The sequence below is a fragment of the Macaca fascicularis genome, chromosome 3 (assembly GCF_037993035.2).
Source record: "Macaca fascicularis isolate 582-1 chromosome 3, T2T-MFA8v1.1".
Taxonomy (NCBI): Eukaryota; Metazoa; Chordata; class Mammalia; order Primates; family Cercopithecidae; genus Macaca; species Macaca fascicularis.
Window position 1 is genome coordinate 173,011,775 of NC_088377.1, and position 24,675 is coordinate 173,036,449.

Sequence of the window (24,675 nt, forward strand, 5' to 3'; positions counted from 1 at the left end):
ACTATTCATACACTCGAGTTGAAGTCCTTAGGCTACTAGAAATCTCCACTCTGTGAGCTGGAGAACCTAGGTGTAAGCATTAATTTGGAAAGTTCATGCTCTTCTGAATTCTAGCATTTGAAATAGATGTACTGATACATGAATTGGGGGTCTGGCATATATTCTGTTTGAATGATTGTGTGCCTTATGTCTGATACCACAGCCCAGGCCCATTATTTTTATTTATTAGTGGATAGCACTAAATTATATCTAACTGACTTATTTTTAGCCTTTAGAACAAGAATTTCTTGGCAGCAATTTAAATATATTAATTAGGGTGGTGTCAGCAAATATTTTACCTTCAGCTTAACTCCTTTCCTTTCTTTTGACTCTGTCCTATTCACTGCCAACTAATATATTTTGTCAGGAATAGTTTGTTTTATTTGGATTCTAAACAAACCTCAGATGTACTGAGAACAATACAAACACAAAAAGAGAAAAATAAAAGCAGGGAAAATTCCTGTGGGATGTTGTTTCCTGTCTTGTCTGAGGGGAGGTAGTATAGCCTAGTGATTAGGAGGTTGGAATGTGAGATGGTGGTTAAGAGTCAGGATCTCTTAAAAGTGATCTTGAACAAGTTACTTAAACTTTCTAATTATCCGTTTCTTTATCTGTAAAATGGAGGTAATGGGAGTACTTGCCTCAAATTGCTGAGAGAATTAAATGAAATAATTCTGGAAGACATTTAGCACAGTAAAGCAATAATGCTCCATTCAGGGTACCATTAATATTGACTGCCTTAAAAATGTAATCTTCTAGCCAGGTGCGATGACTAATGCTTGTAATCTCAACACTTTTGGAGGCTGAGGTGGGACGATCATCTTGAGCCCGAGAGTGCAAGATTAACCTGGGTAACATAGCAGAATCTTGTCTCTGTTTTTCAAAAAAAAAGTCATCTTTGTAACACTGGTGAATTTGGATAAGGAGCAAATTCAGATTGTATGCTAATTTTAATAATGAGAAATTTGATTTACTATTTATAAACAAGAAGTACTTTTCATAAGGTTTCATGCCTATTTAGAGTTCCTGGTTCTTGTTTTTATTCATTTTCTGTCAGACTATTTTATCTTTATGCCAATTAGATTAGAAATAAAATGGATTATTTACTATACCTTTCACTGTATAAATGAATATTTCATTTTCTAAGGTCTGAAAAAAAAAAAGCCTCAGCCAAACTTTGTGAATGACTCCCTCCAGAAATAATCCAATTTACGTTCATCTCTTAGTGAGAATTAAATAAAAGTATTAATATTGTATGTAATATTTTAAAGAATCGGAAAGATGGAAGGTGATATTATCTTAGTTTTGGAAAAATGTGTGACCTTGGAGAAAATCTCCAAGGATCTTGATTTTAGAGCTTCTGGTGGCTATAGGCACTTGTAAGATTGAACTCAGTCACTTTGCTAAGTTTGAGAGCTGTATGTTATTTCTAGAAAGTATGAATTGGAACAATTAAACTTCTTTTCAGCAAGGTTTGTGACAAGTAGGAAAAATCTGGTCTCTAAAGCATATTACCTGTTTATTTATTTATTTAGACAGGGTCTTGCTCTGATGCTTAGGCTGGAGTGCAGTGGTGCAGTCATGGATCACTGCAGCCTGGACTTCCTGGGCTCAAGCAATCCTCCTGCCTCAGCCTCTTGAGTAGCTGGGACTGCTGGCATGCACAACCACGCTGAGCTAATTTTTTTTCTTTTTTTACATCTTTTGAAGAGATGAGATCTCACTGTCTTGCCCAGGTTTGTCCTTTTTTGGTCCTCACAACTCTTTTTAGAAGTTTACAGTCCAAATATGAAGTTTAGTGTTAGAAATAAGTATACATTTAATAATGTGTATGCTAGGAAAAAAATGAGAATTCATGTTATTTCTCCTTTACCACAGTAGGAAAATCCAGCTACGTGTAGGATGATAAATTAAAAGTATATTCCTAACCAGGCATGGTGATGTGAGATGGAAGAATTTCTTGAGCCCAGGAGTTTGAATCCAGCCTGAGCAATGTAGCAAGACCCCATCTCTAAAAACAAAAAATTATTCCTAATAGGTCACTTTATTTTTAGAGCAGTCATTGCCTTCAGTCATACTACTAGTGATAGGGTGATAGCTAATTAATATTTATTGAGCACTTACTTTGGGACCAGGTACTGTTCTAAACACTTTGCATGTCTTAACTCATGATTACCCCACAGTAACCCTATGAAGTAGCTACTATGTGATCCCCTTTTGTATATGAAGAAACTAGGGTGCAGAGAGGCTAAAGTAACTTGCCCAGGCATAGTGCTAGTGAAGGGCAAAACCAGGATTAAAACCCTGTCAGTATGGCTTCAGAACGCCTTCTCTAAACCACTAAATGTGCTACCTCTCACTGAGCTTTACCAGTTTCCACTGCTCAAATGGTTACATCCTCTTTCCATTTTATTTTATGTATGAAAATAAAGTAAGATAAACATAGTGATTAGGAGCATGAGGTTTAGAATTAGTATCACCTTGTTGTCCTAGCAGTGCCATTTAAGTAGTTGTGGTGCTATTGATGAGTTTCCTAGATCCCCACCCCTTTTTTATTTGTTTCTAGAAAAAACATTGATTACATATAAAGCTTAGGATTCTCCTTAAACAACTTTCCTCAATCTCTGTCTTTTACCCTCAAGTATAATCACTTATATGTAATACACCTTTACACACACACAATCATATACACAGACATAGATGCAGTTGGTTCTCATTCAAAGTAGAATACAGAGTTAGGTTCCTACAAGCCTCTGGTCATAACATTTTATCTACTGATCAATATATAACCACATGTTATGTGTGTTTCTGTTTAAAGATTCCTCATTTAATATATGTTGTTGATTCACTAACATTAAGCTCATGGTCAACATCACTCTAACTCATACCTGAACCAAGCTTATCTAACATGCATATTTTCCCCATAAGGCCTTTTTGCACTTAGGAATGCTAGACAGCACTTTGGCACTACATTTGGGGGCCATTTTAAACAGTGAAGCCACCAAAAACACAAAAATGTGGCACCAAACAGATGGTGAAAGGGCTGTTGTGGATAGTAAGAGCCGAAACTAGAAAGTAGCAGAGATCACAGAGTTCAGCCTCAGCTGGGGATGTGTGCGTGTGGTAACTCAAATATTTTGCCACTTTAGCACGTGTCTGTAATAACCACAGAAATACCACAAGTATTGGTTTGGGGGTTACAAATGAATTTTAGCAAACAGGCAAATTCACAAATACGGAATGTGTAAATGATCAAGATCAACTATACACACACACACACACACCCATATAAATATATAGGTTTGTATGTGCTGTTTAAATTTATTATATAATGTAAAAACATATTCCGCAGCATAATTTTTTAAAGTTAGTCATGTGGCTTGTAGATGTTTTTATGAAGCTACACTAGATCAGTTGTATTCTTTCGAAGTGATACATTATTATTCATAATAGGGATCTACCATAATTTAACCGTTCATCTAATGATAGTGTAAATTTCAGTTTCCTCATAGGTAAATAGTAAATAAAAATAAAAGATGTGGCTTTGAGAGTTAAATGAGCTTAGTACATTGCCCTACAACTTAAGCACTTAATGACTATGAGTTAATGAAAAATAAAGGGCTTTGGAGTCAGACAGACGTGGGTTCCACATTCCATCTCTTCCGTCCCTAGCTGTGAGACTTCATTGAATTACTGAATCTCTTTCTGTGTAAAAGAGATAGATGAAGAACAAAAATAGTAATAACTTTAAGATTATTGAATCTCTCTAAGTCATCTCATCTGAAACTGGAGATTATAATACTTCATTGTTTTTGTGACAATGAAATATAATCATACCTAAAGTACCTACCACACAGGAACTCAGTGTTTCTTCCCTCTTAGATAATTTGATCTCAAGAAAATGGTATTACTTTATTAGAGTAGCATTACAGAATCAATATCTTATTTTAAAAATATAACACAGCATTGTACTTCTACATATTCAGAACATAAAAGAGAGAACTAAGCCATTTTAGTACAGTGCTTAGACTGTATACTTTCAATGAGGTATAGTCTAAAAACAAAGCAAAGTAATGTTGAGTTTTTGTTGGTGGTGGTACATATATAGCAAATCTAGAACTCTTATGTATTTTAAGTTGAACAAATACAATGTTGCTGAGAGGGTTTTCTTGGTGGAAGAAGGGAGATATGGAATGGGATAAGAGAAGGATTAATTTCTTAAATCCTCTGGGGCTTTAAGAAATTAGAATTAACAATAAAAGCATGAACTGTAATATTCTAAAAAAAAATGTATGCATGTGATAGGTATGTGTGCATAGGCCTAGAAACAGTGACACCCTGGCAATTAGTACAGCTGTTCTTGCTTGGTTTTTAAATAATAGTCACAGCTAAAAGGAATTAGGACTCCAGAACTGTGTAAAGATGAATTTGGACATATATCAGAAAGTAAGAAGATACCCCAAAATTAATGCGTATATTTCAAAAAGACACAGAAGCCAGCTCAAAAAGGCTCCCATTGGTCAAATCTGGGACACTATGAGTATCAGAATGAATGATGACAGTAATGAGTATAACATAGTGAACAAGAGAAGAATCCCTGAGTACACAGTGATGTGAACAAATAAGTAAAATGGGAGGAGGGGAAGAAAAAGCTCTTCTTTACAATAGAATGTCAACAACTGTAGAAGGAATCATAGGGTTAGAAAATCACCATCATATAACTGATAATTGTTTTAGAAAGAATCATCAATGATCGCTAAATTATTGGATGCAGGGCTGTTGAAGAACAGGATATTTACACAGTCTCATCAAGCTATCTCCCTATCAATAGTTTATTAATTACAAAGGTAGAAAAGAATACCTTTACCTTGGAGAAATTTGGCATATATACCAGCTTAAGCAGACGATCAAAGTTAACATCAGTGTTGGGATAAACTGGTACCACATGCCTTCTGAGATGATGCCCTGAGACACACAGTATCACTTCTGTAGTATTCTTGCCAAAACTGCATAAACTGAATCTGATCATGAAGAAACAATCAGGCAACCCAACTTCAACACATTCCACTGATAAGTGTTCTGTGCTCTTCAAAAGTACTAGTATCATAAAGGACAAAGGGGGCTGAGGAACTATTTCAAACTCAAGAGATTGGAAACTAAATTCAGTATGTGATCTTGGATTGGATGTTAGTAGGAAACATGACTATAAAAAAGTGACTGAAAAATGACTGGTATTATTGGGACATCAATGTTAAATTTCATGAATTTAATATATATTGATTATGTAGGTTAATGTTCTTGTTCTTAGCTGAAATTAGTTTGAGCATATAGGGGGCAAAGCTGTCTAAAACTTACTCCCAAATAGTTCTGCAAAAAGATTTTCAGTGGGGTACACACACAGGGAAAGAGAGAGGGAGAACGTATTTGGTGAAACTTTTAACAATTGATGAGATGAATCTAAGTGAAGGCTATATGGGGTGTTCATTGCACAATTCTTGAAACTTTTGTGTGGGTTTGAAATTTTTCAAAATAAAAAGTTGAAAAAGAAACAATTTGAAAATTTTTTTTAAAAAAAGCATAAAATAGAAAGGAAGACTCTTATCTCACCGCAGAGATAACCTTTGTTAATATGTTGGAGTATTTCTTTCCATTCATTTCCATGATCCGATAGTGGGCTTTGTTAAACTCAAGCTCATCTCAAGTAAACATTTTCCTCAAACTTAAAACAATGTATTTTTAAAAAATAAAAAGGAATGTGCTGTTCTTGAGGCATTGTTTATGTTCCTTCCAGGAAACTGGTATCCTTGGCAATGTTATGGTCTATTCCTGTTCTTCTACAAGATTAAAATAGATTGGACCTAAAATGGTTCTCTAAGTTGAATGAAAAGCAGTCTGATCTGAAGTCGCCTTCACTGAACACCATGGCATATATAACTCTTGATGGCTCTGTTTCTGTTTCTCATGGCACTCAGCAGTGCTCTCATGTCTCAGCTATTTCAGGAATAGGGGAAATTATTTATTTTATTTTATCACTTAAATATCTCATTTGTATGTAAAAAATCTGAAGCAGCTGAGATAAACCACTTGATGAAGACAGCATCTCACTGAATGTTCCTTTAGCTGGAATGAACTTGATCGTTGAATGTTTATTAGAGGTTAGGGGAAAAATCCTTTAGTTTAACAGTCCCTACCTTTTAAAAATGTCATGCGCTTTCTAATATTTATCAGGATAGAAGTAGTTTATTGCCCTATTCCTCACATAATGTGTGCCTAGCATAGGGCCTGGTACATAGTAGCATAAAGGTATAGTGTTTATTACGCGCAGGTACCATTCTATATATTGTACATGTATCTCTTTCCCTCAGTCATCTGTGTCATCACTCAGTTCTCTGAGACTACCTCCAGCTGTCTCAGAGACATTAATGATTTTAGACTAATTTCTAAAGACCTTTCATTTTGATTTTATTATATTTTTATTACCAAAAAACTTCTTAGTGGTTCAGAAGCATTAACAAGTCAGAAAAGACAAGTGGAATTTCCTCAGTGGACCAGCAGAGGAAAGACCTTGTAAGGAAGAGAAGAAAGATCAATATTATTTAGTAACTGAATTGCCAGTCCTTCTGCTAGACGTTTTTCATGTAATTACATTTAATCTGCACGATAACTGGATGAAGTAAACAGGATTGTCACATATTTACAGCTGAGGAAGCAAAGTCTGAAAGCCAGAAAGTCTGATTAATTTACCTAAGGTCACACCACAGCCAGGTAGTGGGACTGGGGTCAGATCAGTAGTGTCTGCCTGGTTTTGAAGCCTGATTTGATTTCTCCATTATAAAAATACATTGCTGCTGGTCTCAACTAGTTTTTCTGTTACATGTTTTAAACACAATGGATGTTTCTTTGTATCTTCTTCACCAGGCTTTTCTGATGTGGATCACACCTATGCTCAAAGAACTCAGCTCTTTGACACCTTAGTAAATTTCTTTCCTGACAGCATGACTCCACCTAAAGGCAACCTGGTAGACCTCATCACACTGTAACTGAAGAGTCACTGGACACAGAAATGGAAAACAGGAGTCGATTTTCCATCTTTTGGATTGCAGCTCCATTGACTGACAGTAAAGCTGCAGTGATTGAGGACTGCACCAGAGTTTTGAAGGGATCTTAACCATCACAAGTTTTTACCCTCTTCCTTCATGCCTGACCTCAACCCTGCTCTCCTCATCTTATTCCTAAATTAGGCTAATAAAGTGAAATTGGTATACTTTCCAGTTAAATATATATATATATTTTTCTTACTTTATCTTTTAAGAATTAATGAGTATAAAAGAAAAATTAGGCAGTTTACCCTTTCAGATTTTTATTTCTTTTTTTTAATTGGGGGAAATAAGCACTATTAACAGATTCGGCACTACAAGTATTTTGAATGTTGTTGCTGTTGGTCATTTGACCTGCCTTCTCCCTTCCCATTTCACTTCACCTCCCATCACACAACTGCGTGTAAGTGGTGTCACTTGTTTACCTCTTTACTTCATTCTTAACAAGTGTATAGTTCTCTAGGACAGTTGATGTATGTTAAGGTGATATCTGTGTCTGTGTTGACTTGTTTTGTGTTACGTTAAACAGTAGGCAGAACTGAGGTCTCAAGTTTGCACTCTTGGCCATAAAACTAAACATGAAACCTGAGATTGACCCTAGCACCTATCTGAGATTGGTATATAATATTTCTGTAATGATATATTTTATAGTAGATATTACAGTAGCATCTGACTTTGAGTCACAGAAACCTTAAACTGAGGAGACAATAGTTCAGAACCTTTAAGAGCCATTCTAAAAATGACCAGCAGGAGGGATCGAGTAGTGAATAATATCTTCATAGCAATTTTAGGAGAAAATGACTCTTTCGTCCAGACGAGCTCTGCAGAACCAGGGCTCCCGTTTCTCTTGTGCTGTCTCTGTAGTATTTTCATTTGAGAGAGGAGGCTGGGTTTCCAGAGCTTTGCTTTCATTTATTTTTATACACATTGTCTCTCTGTATCTGCTTGTGGATATTGATATTTTAAAGAGAAATGGTTTGTGGTTGTCCAGTGGTATACAACTGACAGGCATTTCATTAAGCACATAGACCAGACTTTGTGAACAGTTCAAATATTTTTTCATTAAAAAACAAGGTATAGCAGATGCACTTTTCCACAGGTCAATTTTTTTTTTTTGTGAGAGAGGTACATGTCTTCTGAGAAGGTGCTGTGGAATGCAATGTGGGGAACCTGCATCTGGCTAGTGCTTACATTTGCTCAAAAACCATGTTGTGTGAAGCTGACCGCCACCATGCTAAAGCAGACTCGTATTAAAGAAATGTTGGTCGATCCAGTGGCTCTTAAGAGTGAGCTTTATGGAATCAAGTATGTCCCTGAGTAGCAAGATTAGGCCTCACCAAAGAAGAAATTAACCTGCAGTTTCAAAAAGTGTCATGTATAGGAATGAAACATTGAGGTCCCACTTTATTCTGTCTTTAGTACATGGTTTTACTTCTTTTGGGGATTGATGGGAATGTATTTTTGTTAGTTCTAGGCTTGAATCATGGGCTCCTTGGCTTTCCTAGCATCCCAAAGCAGTCAACAGTGATTTCTTAAGCAATTTGATCTGTACCTTTACTTGTGAAGGGTATGCTATATAATTCAGCAAGTACCAACTTGTGTAGCTGCAGAATAACCAAGTGGCTATCCAGTCAAGCAAATACAGTTTACTTACATACTTGAACAGTTTCATAAAATGATTCCCCTGAGTGACACAAGAACATAAAATGTTAATATCACTAATATAGCCTGTTAAATCTTTTGGGAGACAGGTGAAAATCAGAAGATTGACAAGGAAGAACTTGAACTTGCTAAGACTTCTTAAATTTAAAAGCTCTAGTTTTGCTTAGTATGAATTCTGGCACTTTAAAAAGATTAAGCAAGCGAAATCCTCCTGCCCTCCACCATTTATTTTTACAGTGCTTCTTTGTAATTGTTTTCATCAGTTCCTTAAATGTTACTTGGAGGAAACTAAGTTCTTGACCTCAGTAATTTTATTTTTGTTTTTCCCTAATTGCTTCCCTACTAGTTTTTTTGGAAAACATATTTGTTTTAATTTCATCTTTCCTCACTTTATTTAGGTAAAATTTTCCCCCTTCATTTCTGGAATTTTTTGCTCACCGCCATGTTTAAATGGGGTTGAATCATAGCGAGCCATTTGCTCTTGCCAAAGTGAGATAGATGTACTGAGGAGATAATTGAAAAGTCAGACACAGTACTGTGGGGCTTTAATGGGAGCACTGCTGGAAATGATTGCAGAGAATGTAGTGCTTCATATATCCATGACCAAGATTGACATGTTGCTCACAAGATGTCACTATTTAGTGAGGACCCACATGTATTTCCAAGAATTCCAGCATAGACTATAATTTAAATAATCGAATTTGGTATTTAGGTACACTGTTTATATAGCCAAGTGTATATGCTTTACTACCTAACAATTATTTCATTCTAGCCTAGGTGAATCCCTAATTGAAACACCTGGCTAACACTTTAGACACATGAATTAAGTGGGATACAGTTTGCTCATTTGTATTATCTCCAACTTCAACCTCAGTCTTCCTTTTTCCTAGTATAATACGTTATTTTCAACCAGAAATTAAACTAGATATCCAACATTATTTTCAGTGCTTGTACTTCATGAGAAATAATCTGATTTTCAAGATACCTCTTAAGTGCATTTGCATTTTATTTTGGTAATGGCAGAGACCTCATGTGGCCAGTTTGATTGATTCAAGAATATATCACTCTTATTCAAACAAAGGAATTCAGACCTGAATGCCTACCTCTGTGCTGAAGCTGACAGACAGTATTAACTCTTATCAAGGCCATCTTTTAGACCTGATTTTCATTTATATGAAAACAGACCTGTCCATGTCTAATAAGTAAAAACTGATAGAATACATTAAAAAGTCACTGGCTTATCATAGAAAAGTTTGATGGGTTTAGAGCTCAGTGATTTAAGCTGCTAAAACTGCATTCTTGGGCAAAGTATGTATATTGTATATAAATAGTTGGCAGCTTATTCCAGTTGGTCTCTTCACGTCTGCTTTTAAAGTGCTATGTAGAGATACATTAACAGAGGTATAATAAAACAGTGTTTTAAAATCTAGCCTGTAAACAAAAGCTAGTTTGAGGCACCCAAGCATTTAGTGAGAGATAAGCACGAATGCTTAATGGATCAAAAAAGCACTTAGGAGTATGTTCCTGATTTTATTCTCTAAATTATACTCAATTTCATGGTAATTACATGAAGAAGTACCTACAATTATTCTTAACACTACATGGAATTCACTGGGTAATTGTGGGTCACTTATTTCCTGAAAGTCACGTGAAATCCTTAGCTGGTTGAATGTTGCACAGTATTTGTGTGTTATGGTTTAAAGTGATTTCTGTGGGAGGGAATCATTACAACGTATATTCTAAATAAAGTCATCTAACTATTAAAAAAAAAACAACCCTTCCTAACCCTTCTTTTCTTAAAAATCCACATTAATCCACAATTTCATCCCTTTGCAGAAATTCTTGCCTGAATTCTCACCAAGTTTTGAATTCCTAAAATAGCCCCTGATCTAGGATGTGAAGGCTGCCCCAGAAAAAGTTTATGACTGGAGGAGTATCATAGAGGGTCTACATACGACAGATTAGATCTTTGGGCGCTTTAACACAAGAGATTTTTGTAATCCTTATTAGTCAAATAACACTATTCTTTTGTGGTTCTAGACCCTGGCTTCTATCTCCCTGTGATTTGTTTTAATGCTGAAATGACTTGGCTATCCAAAACTTCTAGTCTAGAGGTCTGTTGGTTGAAGGTAGACATTTCCAAGTTTGTCGAAATAATATGAAGCTGACGAGCTCACACGAATGATGCTGCCCTCATTTGTTTTGGGTGAGGACTCATTACTGCAGTATGTCAATTTCTTCACCAGATGCTTTTTCTTTTTCTCAATAAATCCTGTCTTAGAGGTTCTATTTATACATGATTTTTAAAACCTTGGTTTCCTTCTATCCACCAAATACTGTGAATTGTTTTTCCATTTATTTTTCTTAGGTAATGTAACTTTATTCTTGACTTTTGTTAGCCCTAGACTTCCGAGATTTTCTGTGGCATTCTGTAGGAGCATTGTATTACTTGGGAAAAAAAGATCAATTCTGAGGCAAGTGCTCTATTATCCTTATTTATGACAAGAGAATAATGAAATTAATAAGGAATTAATAGCATTCAGATGTTGCTGTAAACATACTTGAGTCATTTTCATTTGGGGATAGTAATAATGGCTGTGGCAGCTTTAATGGAGAAACCTGTGTTGGCCTCTTTTCCTGGCATTAGGGACTCTTGTCATAGAAATATCTACGGTAAAGTACAAGTTTGATAGCAGAGCTCCTGAATTCAGCATATCATCAGAATTTCCATTTACCTTTTGTTTTTCTTTTTATTGTATTTTTTAATCTTTTTGTTTCTATTCCTACCTCTCATGAGTGGCATTGATTTTCTGCTGAAGTTAGAATTTGTGTTAAGAATTGACTTTAAATTTCTGACATAGTTGAATATTAGAAATGGCTTCAATTGCCATGAAATAATTGCTTTTTGCCGGGCACGGTGGCTCACGCCTGTAATCCCAGCACTTTGGGAGGCCGAGACGGGCGGATCACGAGGTCAGGAGATCGAGACCATCCTGGCTAACACGGTGAAACCCCGTCTCTACTAAAAAATACAAAAAACTAGCCGGGCGAGGTGGCGGGCGCCTATAGTCCCAGCTACTCGGGAGGCTGAGGCAGGAGAATGGCGTGAACCTGGGAGGCGGAGCTTGCAGTGAGCCGAGATCCAGCCACTGCACTCCAGCCTGGGTGACAGAGCGAGACTCCGTCTCAAAAAAAAAAAAAAAAAAAAAAAAAAATTTTGTTTTTTAGCCAGGTGTGGTGGTACGTGCCTGTAGTCCCAGCTACTTGGGAGGCTGAGGTGGGAGGATCACTTGAACCCAGGAGTTTGAGGCTGCAGTGAGCTATGATTGCAACACTGCACTCCAGCCTGGGCAATAGAGCAAGACTCTGTCTCCAAAAAACAACAACAAAAAAAATGTGAATTTAGCTCCATTTTCAAATGACTAACTCTTATGCCAGTCATAGCCAGTGAAATCATCTGATGGTAGCTTCTGTAGCCCTTAACCTAAAGAGTCATTAGAGGTTATAGTAAATTAGTTTCTCTAGTGGTGCAGAGGGAAATGTCATCGGAGGAAATTATCACTGTCTTTTTTGCTAAAGTTTTGTGAGCTGGATCCTACTTAACAGCTTAAAAACACAAAAATGAAAGAGTAGTCCTAGTTTATCTTCTTAATTGGAATCGTTATTTGGAAATAAGATTTGCAGTATGCTGTCTATCCCCAAACACTGCCGAGCTTGCAGGAAAACAGAATTTAACATGGATGTTATCTGAAAGCTGTAGGGTCAACAACAAAAAAGGTGAAATGTTTAGTAGGGAACTGGACCAGTTCTAAGGTATCACTTTTAATTATAAAATAATGTCTTCCTTTTTATCTGCTTTTCAAACAGCCTCAGGGAACTATTAAACATTTGTGTGCAAGGTCTTATTTTGCTTATCTAAGGCATTTTGACTTGGAAGTATTAAACTTCAGGAACGAGCTAGAGAAGACAATGAGGGTATGTTAGAGGAGGAAAAATAGGAGCTTTTTTGCCCATGGATTTTAGAGGTCCACAAATAGAAAGGAAAAAGAAATTTCTTCATTTCTAACCCTAAAATAATTTTGTTAATGAGATGCTGGGGAAAAGACTACCAAAAGGCCTCAAAGCTCATGCTTCCAGAATATTCAGTAATTCCAAATAATCTTTGGGAAGTAGCATTTCTTGGTTAGTTACCTTTCTTCCCTTCTCCCAAATAACCGTGTGAGATCTTAAAACAGAAAATCTAGTGTTAATGGGCTCTAAATCTTAAACTAGGTGAGCAGCTTCTTATGTATAGCCAGTTCCTTGTTAAGGATCCAGCAGGAAAACCAGCCATGAAACATTTCCACATGCAGTTTGGGGGCTCCCTTGCTTATTCACTGAGTTTAAGCTCTTGCTGCAACATAGCTCTGTACCATCTGGGATGCTAGCAGTCCCAGCAGTTAGCTCAGATATCTGAGCTGTCTGCCACACAAATACCAGCCTGAGGAGATCATCATTCTTCAGTTTCATTCATTACTTAATGAATGCCAAATTAATTGGCAGGAAGAAGAAACACTCTGTGTGATATACTGAACAAGGCTGTGTGCATGATTAAGGAGCCACTCAAAAAGCCAATTTTGAGCTTTATTTCTCCTTTGTTAGCAAATCTCAAGAAAGCCTTTGTTACGGTTTAGCTCATGTCATTTGGTTGGTTTTATTTTCTAGCCCTTTAACATAGGAGGAAAATTGTCATTTCATGTATAACTTGTAACACGTACAGAATTGAACTGATAATTAGTTTCTTTGCCTTAAATTAATTATATATCATCCCAAGGGTCTCTGTTAATTTTGCTTTGCCAAGAAATAATGAGATCTGGGTTTGGCATCAGAAGTATTTCATAGGCCGGGCGCGGTGGCTCAAGCCTGTAATCCCAGCACTTTGGGAGGCCGAGACGGGTGGATCAGAAGGTCAGGAGATCGAGACCATCCTGGCTAACCCCGTGAAACCCTGTCTCTACTAAAGAAAAATACAAAAAACTATCCGGGCGAGGTGGCGGGCGCCTATAGTCCCAGCTACTCGGGAGGCTGAGGCAGGAGAATGGCATGAACCCAAAAGGCAGAGCTTGCAGTGAGCTGAGATCCGGCCACTGCACTCCAGTTTGGGCGACAGAGCGAGACTCCGTCTCAAAAAAAAAAAAAAAAAAAGTATTTCATAATTTTGGTTTTTTCTTTAGGTCTCTTCCACATCTGTAAAGTGATTAATTAAATTAGAGGAGGCATGCAGAATAAATCCCAATCCCATTGCAACTGGCAGAGCTTTGTGAATTGAGTTACAACAAAGGAGAGGATCTTACACCATTAGAGCCATGCCATCAGGTGTTTGCAAGTGACAGCTGTAGTGTGTTGCCTCAAATAATACCAAGTTACAAGATAGTTAATACCAAGTAATTAACAACTCACTCCCAAATTTAATAATAAAATATCAGAGTCCAAAAGGTTACTTATGAGTAGTCTTCCACGGGGGAAGATAAATTTATTAAGAAGTCGTATACTGATCTTGGGATTTTTTTTTTTTCCTTTCCCAGAAAAAAAAAATGATTTTGGTGACTGATCAATTGTAAACAATTTTCTTCCTTACTTACAAATCATCCATTTAGAAAAATAAACGTGAACTTCCTTTCCTAAGCATTACAGTTAGCCTGGGCAAGAGGTGTTATGATTGTCTTATTCTTTAAGCCAGTTTACTTTTTGGATTTGTGTGAAATGTCTTTTGAAAAGAAGGTAGATAGTATAGTATTAATTAACTACTTTGTATAGTCTTCTGCATAATTTAGAGTTGAAAATAATGTAACATTTTCCTGTGAACAGATTTATGTAGACATATAAATATATATACACATAGACACACATTTTTTAAATGCTCTTTTTAAAGAGATTTCTTGCCTTGCTCCCACTCCAAAAGCTATGTACAGTTGAGTCGTTAGCCTCAGAGGAAGAGTACGGGAAAGCAAAGATGAGGACCTCCTTTTCTTGTGTTGGTCTTGGGAACAAACAGTATTCCATCTTTCAAATATGGCATATTTCTAAACAGTTTGGGAAAGATGTTAGAATTTTTAAAAAGTCAGCTATTTTATAAATTGGAAGTACTCAGTAGTCAGAAATTAAGATCCCCTCTGATAGAGATAGATTCTCAAAACCGAAATGGGACTGAAAATTAGATTGAGAAGAAAGATACAACTTCCTCCATAGCCAATAAAATCTATCTTTCCAAGTCTGCTTATTAATGCTGTGAATCGCTCCTTCTGTTTGTGAAAACATCTCCTGGACTGGAAATGTGGTGCTGTAGCAGCCAGCTTAGCCAAAAGGTGGAGAATGTTAAATATCTTTTATGGGACTTATGATAAAATGTATTGATGTTAGTGATTGTCAAAATAGGTTTATCATTTTAAAAACTAAGAAATTACTAAGTATAAAGAAGAAAAACCAGTATTAACTAAGTAATGAGACCTCTTCATTTTATTTTCCCTGACTTATTTCCATTACCAAACATTTTAGTAAAGGCTAGAAAAGATTAAAAAAAAAAAAAATTAGCACAGCCATTCCATTGTTTTGTTTTTAACCACATGGAGAAAGGACCAGGCTGGAAGCATATGTCCCCACCCTTATTTATATTCCTTTGAGCATTGCCCTTTTCTAGACAGACAATCTGAAAATAATTGTGTTGATGGGTCTCTTTAAGCCTGAACTCTGGGTGTAAGATGTTATCCAGAAGCTATAGGGAGCTGCCTTGCTCAGGTCATTGGAAATTTCAACCCTAAGACTCATTTGAATTTCTAAATCCTTTATGCACCATTATGGGCATATGGAGCATATTCATACCATGAGGAGGAGTCTTTGTTTATGATGGACTTTTTAATATGGTCATAATTAAATTCACATTCAAAAAAGATGAGCTATTGTTAAAAGCCAAAAGAAAAACAGACAAAATGAACATGAAGCAAGGAGTCCATAAAACAAGAGTTCTTTACCACGTTTAAGCAAATGTCTCTCAAAAAAATTGTATTTCTCTGCACATTAGCTGAGACTCACACATTTTGCACCTCAGTATTTCAGATGAGACTCAATGTGTGGAGGAGAAAACTGCTAACTTGTTTGGTTCTACTCTAACCCCCTCTTCTGTGGCAGTGTGGGGTCAGGGCCGTATCTTAAAGTATCCACATCGTTTTAAATGGAAATCATGGGACTCTGGAAAGCTGGCATGAGCTGGTTGGAGCTTTTAAACAGAAGTGCTTTATAGGTATCAGATCTCTTCTGACATCAATTGTTAGGAATCATTGTGTTCTTAGGACTCTGTTGTGTTCTGCAGTCTTCCCCATTCCCCTCATGTTACTCCCTGGTTTATCTTTTATCCAATCTGTATGGACTTTTTAGGATTTTTTTTTAGTACAAATAATTTTCAGATCCCAGCTTTGGTAAATGTGTTAACTCTACTCTGTGAATAAATAAATGAGTGATCTGCTGAACAATGGCAATTGTAGAATTACGTTGTATGTAATGTACATATGGAGAAAGAATGTATTTTGTTCATTTTCTTAATAAAAAGTTATATATGGATGTTACAAGATGTCTCTTGTATTTGCTTAAGCTACTTTTGAAGTGAACCTTTAACATGTCCTTGGACTTTACAGTTGTGTTTTTTCCCTCAGAAAGGTAAGTTTTATTTAGGCTTCCAAAAATTGAAAATGATGCGCTTTCGAAGGGCCTTTGGGTGTTTTCCTTTGAAACAGCGCTCAGATAAAGAAGTTCTGGCCATACTCACAAAGTTTCTGCGGGAAGGCTTCCACTTTTAAAGACCACTGGTAAATTATTTCATGAACCAGCCTTATTTTATTTGCCTTGTCCATTTGGACTTGTGTTCCTCTTGAAAGGGGATATGCTTGTACAGGCTAGGAACTAGAAGAAAAGACTGAACTGAAATGGAAAATTCGTTGCAGAAAAGATAGTAAAGGGAGAGAACCTAGAAGTGTTGCAAAGTTTGGGAAAATTCTTTATCCCTGTCCCCATTAAAGGGGAAAGACACTTTATGGGCCAAATCTTGAAAAACCTAAACTGAGAAATATGCCAGATAAAGGTACTGGATCACTGGGGCCGAGTGGTGGGACTCTCAGTAACGAGATCCCCTCTCTGCCCTTTCCACCTCCTGGTCTGCTTTACATCTTGGCTTTGTGATCATGCATTCTGGAGTGAATTGTCAGCTGGTTTTATTCCAAACAGGGATCATGCTTTCTCAATTTACAAATTGAATAATCCAAATGTTACTGCAGAGCTTTCATTTCTAGGGTGTCCTTTGAGAGTGGCCCTTAAGTAATGTTTCTTTGTGTTCTCAAAACAGGAAAGCATGAGGTGCAGTGATAAGGTAAGGAATTGACCTTTCCTTGGTCAGTCCTCCAGAGAATTAACTCAAAAGGATCAAAATGCAGGACAGTACCCTTGATATGTTTGTCACTACCTTCTGGTGGGAAGACAGCAGTAAGTAAAGAAACCTTGGCCCTAAACACAGATGAGAGCCAGCTGCTCCCAGGTCAAGTGCATGTGGAGACTGTACTACAGAGCTTGGAAGTTGCTGCGTTAGGGGCTTCTACCGTCTAAGGAAGACGACCTAGCACCCAATAGGGAAATGGCTGTGTGTGCCCATGCTCCCATAGCTTCTCATATAAATGACTGCAGGGTTCCTAGAAACTGGGGGAAAACATTTTCCCTGTAAATGAAGGCAACATTGGTTTATCACTAACCGTTCAGATTCTGAAGGTATTAATATGACTGGAAAGACCATCTGAGGCTTGTACAGTCCTGGCGTAAGTCTAAATCCTGGTTAATGACGTTTCTTCTTTAGCAGCACATTATGCTACATCTTCCTTTGCCTTTTACATGTCTTGGAAAGAGAAAAGCAAGAGGGGACTGGAGACTTGGGTTTTCTGGGGCATAGGGCGGTTGGGGCAGCAGAGGATGGTGCCACCATCCTTACTCTACAGCTTCACTATTGTCTTATGGGGCCTTTTTTCCTGTGGGCTTTCACCCAGCAAAAGCAGCAGCCGTCAATCATATGCTTGCTGGAGACATTCTTATTATAGGGAAGGAGAAACTACGCAGAAGTAGCCTGCCTAGCACTATGTTCGTAAGTTTTAATGGTTGGCAAACCCCGAGAGGAAGTTAGGACCCTTGGCGATGTACATAGCAGCATTGTACAGCTACCCTCTAAACTTGGGTCATAGAATGGAGAGCCCAGGAGGAATCGGGAATCCTGGCTGATACTTCCTGATGACCAATGACTTCTGCATAGCATTGTTCACAACCACACCTTCTCTGCCTCATTTCTTCTGTGAAGTAAATACTGGCAGCAGATCTTGTTTGCTGGGATCCTATTGATTTTTTTTGTTGTTGCTGTTTGTTTGTTTTTTTGGACAGGGTGTCACTGTCATGCAGGCTGGAGTGTAGTGGTATGATCGTAGCTTACTGCAGCCTCCAACTCCTGGGCTCAAGTGATCCTGCCTTAGCATCCGGAGTAGCTAGGACTGCAGGCACGTGCCAGCACAACTGGCTAATTAAAAAAAAAAAAAAAAAATGTAAAGATGGGATCTGGCTATGTTGCCCAGGCTGGTTTTGAATTCCTGAGCTCAAGCTATCCTCCCACCTTGACCTCCTAAAGTGCTGGGATTAAAGGCATGAGCCACCATTCCCTGCCAAGGTCTTTGAAAGCACTAGCTATCTTAGTGTTTATCACTGGTGTTAATTATGTAGCCAGTTCTATGCTTTACTTTTTTCCCTTGTGTACAGAAGAAATCTGTGATTTAGGTGGGAGCTTATAGGGGAGGTTCTGAGTGACAAATCAGCATAACACATTTAAATTGACAAATGAGCATGTGTCTTGGTTGGCAGGCAGGGAGCAGGTCAATGACCTACTCAGGAAGAGAATGGGGTCTTAGATCTAACTTGTGGCCCATGATAAGCTATGAGTCACTCTTAGAACAGTGCACCTCGACCATGGCCAGCGTCCTGTGTGAGTTCCTTGTACTTGGACTCCTTTCTGTATCCTTGGCACCCTCTTGAAGTTAACCTCGAAATAACCCTGGCCCAACTCTAGCCCTCTCTTCAGGGTTTAACTGCCTTTCACAACTCTCATGACAGGAAAATCATATTGTAACAGTGGTTGCATTCTAGAAATGTATTTTGCTGTTGGAACTCTGGCATTAACATGATACTAAGAAAAGAGTGTAGGACTAAAGAGCAAAAAGAGAATCAAGGCCTGTGCTGCCATTTAAATGGTTGTGTGATCAATCTCAAAGAGAATACTTAACCCCTGCATCTAATTTCCCGAGTGGGGACAATTCCTGTAAGATAGGTTTGTAAACCTATAGGTTTCCTATAAAATGGTTTGTAAATGGTAAGATGCTAGGCAAACAGACAAGATTGTTGTCTAGCAACTAAGATTACAGACCAATTCTACCTGACAGTTTCCCTTCTGCAAGTTGGGAATGATGAAGTTTTCCCCTTCCAGTGAGGAAGCATGCAGCTGTGGATCAAACCACGCTAGGAGATGGAGAAAGTCAGAATCATCTCCAGTGAGTCCTTCCCTAAACCTCTATCTTCACTGTAGACCTGGAGGAGGGATAGGCAGAAGCCTCTTGTGGCAGTAAACAGATCCATTTATGGCAGAAACAGGGCCAGAACAGAGCGTGCGTGCGTGCGTGCGTGCGTGCGTGCGTGCGTGCGTGTTCCCTTTGCCAGTGTTTTCATACCTGATCAGTCTTCAGCAGCCCCCTTGGAGATTTCTGATATTGGTGATTCCCAATGTATCTGAGGCAGAAGTAGAAGGAAGGAAGACAGTGAAACATTTATACAACAACATCTTAGGGGAAAGTGAGGTCGTTTACGGTCACTAGGACAGTTTGAGTAACGTAGACTCATAACTACCTTTAGGATCCCCCTTTTTTTTCCTTTCAGCTTCTCTCCTACTCTCTCCTAGTTTCTCTGCCCGCAGAGTTGGACAAGTGTAACTCAGCACAGAGGCCCCTGTGCTATGAGTGTGATCCGACATTCTCAGGCGCTTTGGCAATGAGCCTCGTCGCAAGTGAAGGCTTTAAGTCACAGCAAAATACTAGAGCTTGAGCCAGTTTACACAAAAACACTTTAATTGACTGACAGTATACAATTTTCCAAAATATAGTTTTGTAAGAAAATGCAATAATTAACTATCGTTTTTACAAACAAGTTTCTCAGTAAATTCCAGTGTACTTCAGACCCCTGTCCACTAAGACACATATGATCCCCCACTTCCTGGGCAAACTGTTGAACATTCACTACAGACAAAAAGACCCACACTGAAGAGTCATCTGCGCCCTCCCTCCATGTTGTGTTTGCAGCAGACCTGAGGGATCAGCTAGTGACAGTGACAAAAGCTACGCTACAGTTTTACTCTTGCCCTCTCTGCCTCCCCCACCTTGTTTCCTTGGTCCCTCGGTCCTGTTGGAATAAATTCCATACATGAAAGCTCATCCAAAACTTGTTTCTTGGCAGAAAGAATTGTTCACTTACATCTTAAACCTAAATGATTCAGAGAAAGTATAGAAGACCAGTTCTTATTTTTGTGTTCATGCCCTCCCTAGCCTTGCGAGGGTAAGAACTAGGAAAAGAATTCTGTCCTTTGTGTCATTCTGGCGCCTTCAAGGAGCAATTCTTAGTTTACCGATTATTCCTTCTGAGGCGCACAGTCTGCGGATCCAGGTTTTAATCTTGTTTCTGTCCTGAACCATGTGATTTTGAGGAAGTCACTTTATCTTTGTGAGCTTCGGATTATCTTTTTCTCTAGAAAAAGATTGGACTAGATCTTGAAATACCTTTCTCCATGACTAGAGGGTTGCCTGCGAACCAGAGCATATTGACTCCAACCTTTACTGTGATGGGGCTGTGACTTTGCTGGGGAGGGGGCAGGGTTGCATTTTAAAATTTAAAAAAGAACACCTGATCTACAAGACAAATACTTTATCATAAGTTTGCCTTGTTATATTTCATTTTTTGTTTAAAAAAAAAAAAAGCAAAAACTTGTCATTTCCAGTAAGACATTTACATTCCTGTCCAGAGAAAAAACTTGGCCATCACTCAGGTAACATAATGTTTTCTCAAAGTATGTTCACTTAAAGCAGTGCAGGGTGGATTAACATGGCCACTGTATTTACATTATCCAAAAAATCTGTGTATATGTATCAGTTTGAACTTGTTCTTGAAAGTTTCTCCAGTATATTGTCCAAAAAGATAAAGCTCAAGAAGTAGTTTAAATAAACTTTCTGCTAGCTTTCCTTATCAAGCGGGAAAAAAATCTGGTGTCTAGACTAGATTAAACCCGTACTCTGTCTTACGATGCAAAGAATATTCTGTACCTCCTTCATAAGCATTGCTCCCCACTCACATGACAGTAGGCTTCCCAGTCACCATACTCGTGGTTTCTGGCCTTCTGTGCAGCTTGGGGAAACCACAGTTTACCACTGAAAGAGTTGATAAACTGTCTTTGCTACAACCTGTTTTAAGTCATGCTGAGCTTCTGGTGTTCCCCTTACCTCTTCCCAGACCCAGAATCCGAATTATCAGAGAGCATTTAGAACCCAGTAAAGGTGGCAGAAGATGATGACCTTTATAGATGCAGGCTGTTTGGCCTGTTGACATAGGTGTCCTGGTGGCAAGAGCAAGGCAAGGTGTCAGATTCTGAAGCTGCCCTAAGACTAGACTAACACAGTTTGGATGAATATAAAGAACCTCTGAATCAGCCCAAAGCCTCTCCGGGTTCTCCTTGGACAGAGCGATGGAGTCGGCAGAGTCAGGACCAACCTGGCTAGGCACTCTGCTCTCTAGTCCTTGCCAGTCATCATCTGTCTCCAAGAGGCCATAGGGTTGCAGCCTTTGATCGATTTGCAGAGGCCTATTTGCTGTCTCTGTCAAAAGCCCTGGCTGGTGAAGTGTGTCCCAGGATCAGCAAAGGAGCAATAATCCAGTCTGACCAACAGAAACCTACTGGGTGGAGAGAACCCAGCACTGGGCAAGAAGGAAGCAAACACCTCACTTGAGCCTAACAAGATTTCCTGTTTCCCCCCAAACGGGCACTATTCTCCATCCTGCCCACCTCCAAACACCGGAGCGCTGGGGCAGATGTTTTCAGACCTTGTTAGCCTCACATCCCCCAACTCCTGGGAAACTCGCTGGGGCCCTAAGTGAACCCTTGGCCTTCCTTTCCCCCTACGATATCAGATGGCTACAGGCTATGAGGAAGGAATTAGGCAGACGGGGCTGGACAGAGATCTTCCCCAGCCTCTCCCTCTACCCTTTTAAAAAGTAAGCCTTCCAGAGTGGATAGCCTATTTCATCAGAACTACTGCAGCCTGAGCCTGACTCTTAAGACCCTGGAGGTGTGGCATTTCACCCGAAAAATGGCAATTTTCATTCCCCTAAGCAGTTCTGCCCATTTTCCTACTTCATACCAGGGAATTTATGCCCAGAACGATGGAGACCATGGCGAAAGTTCAACATTCCACACAGGATTCCCCCTTCTCAATCAGATGAAACCTCGCTATGCCCACTGCTTAGGAGCCTCCTACATGGCAGCTAACTGCTCAGCCCATAAAAGTCCTGTATTGGGGAATAGACATAGCTTTGTGGTTCCCTGAGATGCCACCAGAAACTGCAAGAGAACTTCAGCAGCCCCACTGGGCTCACAGAGAAGAGGAACAGCAAGGCCTAGCTCCAGGCCAGGACAGTGAGATGTTCGCACAACAGTCTGTCCCCCAGGTTGCCCTTCATGCACCCAGCATGCACTGCACTTTGCAGGCCCCTCTTTCCCTGCAGCCCAGGAGAATCAGAATGAGTGTGATGAGCTAACTGGGAGTCTGCAACTGTCTGAGCTTTGGCCTTTGGCAGTGGAGGGCTGGGTTAGAAAACAACTACAACAAAACGCTCAGCAACTTGAAATGTCCCTGAGTTTCCTATGACATACAGAGGAAAGCCTGTCCTTCCTGGCTGCTTTAATGGATTGTCTCTGAAGACACATCGCTGATGGGGGGGCCCTGGGAAGGCCTCTCCTGCAGCCACTGCTCCTTCATACTGGGTTTCAGGGAGTCACTCCCATCAGCTGAGCAGTGAACAACAAAAGGAACACGCTGCTTTCAGTAGCTACAGCAGATTGTAGTCCCTGGTGGACATGGAAGCCCAAAGAAGATCGCGGGGAGCCTCTGCAAGGAGTGCCAGGGGCAAGGGGCCAGTGTTCCTGCTGACCCCCTCATCAGCTGCCCTGAGACGCTAGCCTGGACTGAAGAGTGTCCCTTTCTCTCTCCACCTGCACATGGGCCCCCTAAGCAGACCTGGTTCACGCAGGGAGACCTGTGTGAGTTAAGCCCCGATCTCACAAGGCAAATGTGAGAAAATCAGAATCCAGAACAACGGGTTGGTTCAAGGTTATGAATAACCTGTGCTAATCCCAGAGGCCCCAGGACAGAGTAAGTGGGAACACGCACTGAGTGTAGGGTGGGGTAAGAACATAGAGGGTGGGAAGACGGGTACACAGGCTGGGGTAGGAGAAGGAAAACTTGGGAGCTGGACTTACAGGTCATCAGATCCCACTGAGCCAGGATGTAGCCCTGCCCTCCTTTCCAGCCCAGCTGCCTGCTGGAGTTTCACCCCTGCCCGGGACTGCTCTGGACGGAGGGCACACGTGAACACAGCAGTGTGGCATGGTGCAAATGGAATCTTTGTTCTCATCCTGACTCTGTCACCAAGTGGCTCTGACCTTGGGCAAGTCACTTACCCTCCTCAGGTCTCGGCAACCTCACTGCGGAATGAAGGCATTCCACTAGTTCATCGCTAAAGTCCCTTGCGTGGCTTTTTCTTGATCTCCCTCATCATCCAGCAGCACTGAGCTCAGGCACTAGTGGGTTATTTTACAGGAGGAATCTGGACAATGTGATTTGTTCAGCTCGAAAAGGGAAAAATTAAGGCCCTGGGGGGATTGGGAGGGGACACCCCTTGGAGTTCACTCTCCCTCCCCAGTCTTTCCCTTCCCCGTCCAAACGGCACTTGGGGTGGTCGGTCTGGAGCTCTGCAGTGCTGCTGGAGGCCACCGGCAGACCGGACTAGAGGTGTGTGTCTTCCTCCTCATCCAGGTCGTCCTTGGTCAGGTTGTCCAGAGGGACGATCCAGCTGTCCCCTAGCTCCCCGTTGAGGCTGACCACCTTCTTCTCCTGCATCTCAGAAGAGGTCTCCATCACTTCCAGTGTCGGGTTGTCATGGTAACCATTCTCCACCGTCTGCAGCTCCTCTGTTAGCCGTTGCTAGAGTGGGGAAGGTGACCAGTGAGAAGGGGGTTTCAGAGGGCTCGGAGCTTAATATAGCGCATGTACCCCTCCCACTCCGGAGCCCCACTGTAGCTAAAGCAGGCCCTCATTGCTCCCCTGTGGGGCTGGCTGCTCCTGGTGGTCATTCTGGCTCTCAGCCTTCCCGGAACTAGTTTGGAACAAAGACTTGCCCCTCACCCTCACCCTGGTGGCAGACCGGTGAAGTCAGTGGAGATGACCTTTGTTCTCCAGAGTCCTCTAAGCTCTTTCCTCCCCTTCATCCCTTCCCCCAAAACCTCCTCTCCAGACACCTACTTCACCTATCGTAATGAATGGGGAAAGATCATTAAAAAATGACCTCTCTTGCGCTGGGTGACTGAGCCCTCTCTAAGCCTCTCTAAGATGGGTACGGTGTCTCTAGAACCATCCCTGCCGCAGATAGCAGCCATGTGGCAGAGGGGCTTTCTGCCCCTCTCAAACACAACCTTGAGTGCATGCTAGAATCACCTGGGGAGCGTTTTAGGCGG

At 40.0% G+C, this 24,675-nt stretch overlaps 2 protein-coding genes across 10 annotated transcripts in view; one reads left to right on the forward strand and one right to left on the reverse strand.

Moving 5' to 3' along the window:
• MKLN1 (muskelin 1) overlaps positions 1–10,570 on the forward strand; it is a 377,314-nt gene extending 366,744 nt beyond the window's left edge. For 4 of the 5 annotated variants that reach the window (XM_065541080.2, XM_074035999.1, XM_005550798.5 and 1 more), the window contains one exon: positions 6,958–10,570. In XM_065541080.2, coding sequence (XP_065397152.1) covers positions 6,958–7,079 — 122 coding nt within the window. In that variant the 3' untranslated portion in view covers positions 7,080–10,570. The remainder of the gene's footprint in view (positions 1–6,957) is intronic. The other variant, XR_012432863.1, reaches the window with a different exon arrangement.
• A 9,378-nt stretch (positions 10,571–19,948) lies between these two features.
• Positions 19,949–24,675, reverse strand: part of PODXL (podocalyxin like) — a 57,983-nt gene continuing 53,256 nt past the window's right edge. For all 5 annotated transcript variants that reach the window (XM_074035997.1, XM_065541078.1, XM_065541076.2 and 2 more), the window contains exon 9: positions 19,949–24,145. In XM_074035997.1, the coding sequence (XP_073892098.1) occupies positions 23,948–24,145 (198 nt within the window). In that variant the 3' untranslated portion in view covers positions 19,949–23,947. The remainder of the gene's footprint in view (positions 24,146–24,675) is intronic.